The following is a 2,327-nucleotide window of genomic DNA, read 5'->3' as shown; positions in this document are numbered from 1 at the left end:
TAACTTTGTGTTTTGAGGGAAAATTATTTTGATATTATGTTTATACTTTTTTGTAAATTTAATTGAAATAAAATTCCTACTATTTCTTTGTAACCATTATATCCTCCTTTTAAAATTTCGCCTAAATTTGAAAATGATTAAAATCAACATGTTAATTTTTTTAAATCAAGGAATAATTTATTAAATTCTGATCATTTGTTAATATATCCCGAATCATTCAAAAGAAGAGACAAATTTGTCACAAACAGGAAAAAAAAATTATATCAGCACTCTTACCGTAAAGTTACGTTCGGAGTTCACTGATATGCATACACGTGACTTTAAGGAAACACGCGTGCTTTCCTGCGATCTGACCCAATAATATAGGATAATATTTCTCCTGTGCTATTCAATGTTATTCATGTGTTATTGTGGTGATATTGATATGTTATTATATTATTATAATATCAGGAATATTCTCAGAATACAATAATACATAAATAAAATTTCATGAACACCTGGATAATACTGTATAATTCAGAAGGAATATACATCATTTCTGAATATAGGTTTAATAAAAAAGAACAGCGCATATTATTCTTACAAATTCTCAATTTTATCCCCGATTATCGGATTTATTAGTAATTTCTCAGAAACTGCAACAAAAAGGAGAAACATAATATAGGAAAATATTTCTCCTGTGCTATTCAATGTTATTCATGTGTTATTGTGGTGATATTGATATGTTATTATATTATTATAACATCGGGAATATTCTCAGAACACAATAATACATAAATAAAACTTCATGAACACCTGGATAATATTGTATAATTCAGAGGGAATATTCTGTTACGCGACATCATTTCTGAATATAGGTTTAATTAAAAAGAACAGCGCATATTAGACTTCTTACAAATTCTCAATTTTATCCCCGATTATCTGATTCCTTAAGGGATTTATTAGTAATTTCTCAGCAACTGCAACAAAATTTGAAAAGAAGTAAAGCTAAGAACTGGAGAGCACTGGCATGGCTTTTACTCCACTGTCTTTTCAAACATCAGCGAAGCTACTCTCTCACATCTCATCTCATCGCTACTTTTCTCATGGAACTTCAAAATCCGATGTTGGGACATGGAAGTGCGATCAAGATGGCCGATCCTTACCTTTCTCCGACTGTGGAAGAATTAATCGCGCGGATTTGCCAAGCTCAATCTCTCTCGCCCCCCGACGACGAAGCTCGTCTTTTCCTCAATGAGGTTGGAGAAGCGGCTGCACTCCGGATTTTGACCGGATTAGCTTCTCGAAGGATCAGGAATTTGTCGGCTTACATCATTTTCATGTGTAAGAAATCGGAGATTGTACTGGCCCGGAACACTGAGTCTATCGCTACTCAAGAGAGCGCTTGCTGCTCGGGGCCACCAACTCCTCGTTCACCGGCTACCGGAGGTAGTTTAAATTTGGTGTTCTTGTGAAGTTTACTTCGGCGGGATCAGTTAATGGTTTATTTTGTTCTGATCGCAGATGGTGCTGCCGGTGAGGCTACATCGCCGGCACGTATTATGCCTCTGGTGATATATAGGATTCCTCCTCGTGTGTCTAATGGAGGCAATGTGATGAAAGCTTTAGGGGATATGGAGTTTCGCAAAGCTTTTTTGATCTTAAGTTACTGTGGGGGGTAAGTTTTGCTTTTTCTTGTGAGCTCGTTCTGCCTTAAGGGGCTGTCTGGTAACGGATTTACTGCGAGATTTAAGCTAAATCTTGCCAGTCGGTCATTTTGGACAAGATGAAGGCGCGGATTTGATAAATCCGGATTTCGCTGATTTCGGCCGTAAATTTCGTGAATCCCAAATCCCGCGCGCGAGGGTGCTAACTCAAAATAAATCTACCAGACAGTCCCTTAGTTACGAGCAATTTATATAAATTTGGCAATTTGATGATTTAAAGTTTTAAATTTCATTCCTCTGAGACAGGACAGGAAATAATATTCATGCTTAAGAGACAATCATTTTTGACATCTTAATTGCCGGGATTTACTACATCCAGATTCCGCTCATTTTCAGGGTGCGGATCGCTGGGGTAGGAGAAGAGCGGAATCAGAAAGATAGGAGTTTCATTGTCCTCCCAGCTGGCTCTGGTTGCGACTATATAACGACTATATAACGACTCGAGGGTTATCGGTGGCAGAAATGAAGGGAGGCTGGCGATGATTTTGGGCGAAATGGGAGACGGAGAAGGGAGATAGAGGGAGGGAACTGGGGAGGGTTTTGGGTAGGAAGAAATATTGCCTCAGTACTACGCAAGTATATCTACGTGCGTAGCCAATTAAATGTCGCTACGTGGAAAGC

General features: G+C 38.1%; 1 protein-coding gene across 1 annotated transcript; it reads left to right on the top strand.

The window, feature by feature from the left end:
* The first annotated feature begins 993 nt into the window (after window positions 1-993).
* Window positions 994-2,008, top strand: LOC110039224. Its single transcript, XM_020744215.1, has 3 exons — window positions 994-1,428; window positions 1,504-1,657; window positions 1,953-2,008. The coding sequence occupies exons 1-3, from the start codon at window positions 1,086-1,088 to the stop codon at window positions 1,975-1,977; spliced, it is 522 nt and encodes a 173-aa protein (XP_020599874.1). The 5' UTR covers window positions 994-1,085; the 3' UTR covers window positions 1,978-2,008.
* Window positions 2,009-2,327: the final 319 nt, after the last annotated feature.

This window comes from Phalaenopsis equestris, unplaced genomic scaffold (assembly GCF_001263595.1).
Source record: "Phalaenopsis equestris unplaced genomic scaffold, ASM126359v1 Scaffold235871, whole genome shotgun sequence".
NCBI lineage: Eukaryota > Viridiplantae > Streptophyta > Magnoliopsida > Asparagales > Orchidaceae > Phalaenopsis > Phalaenopsis equestris.
This window is presented reverse-complemented; position numbering and strand designations above follow the sequence as displayed.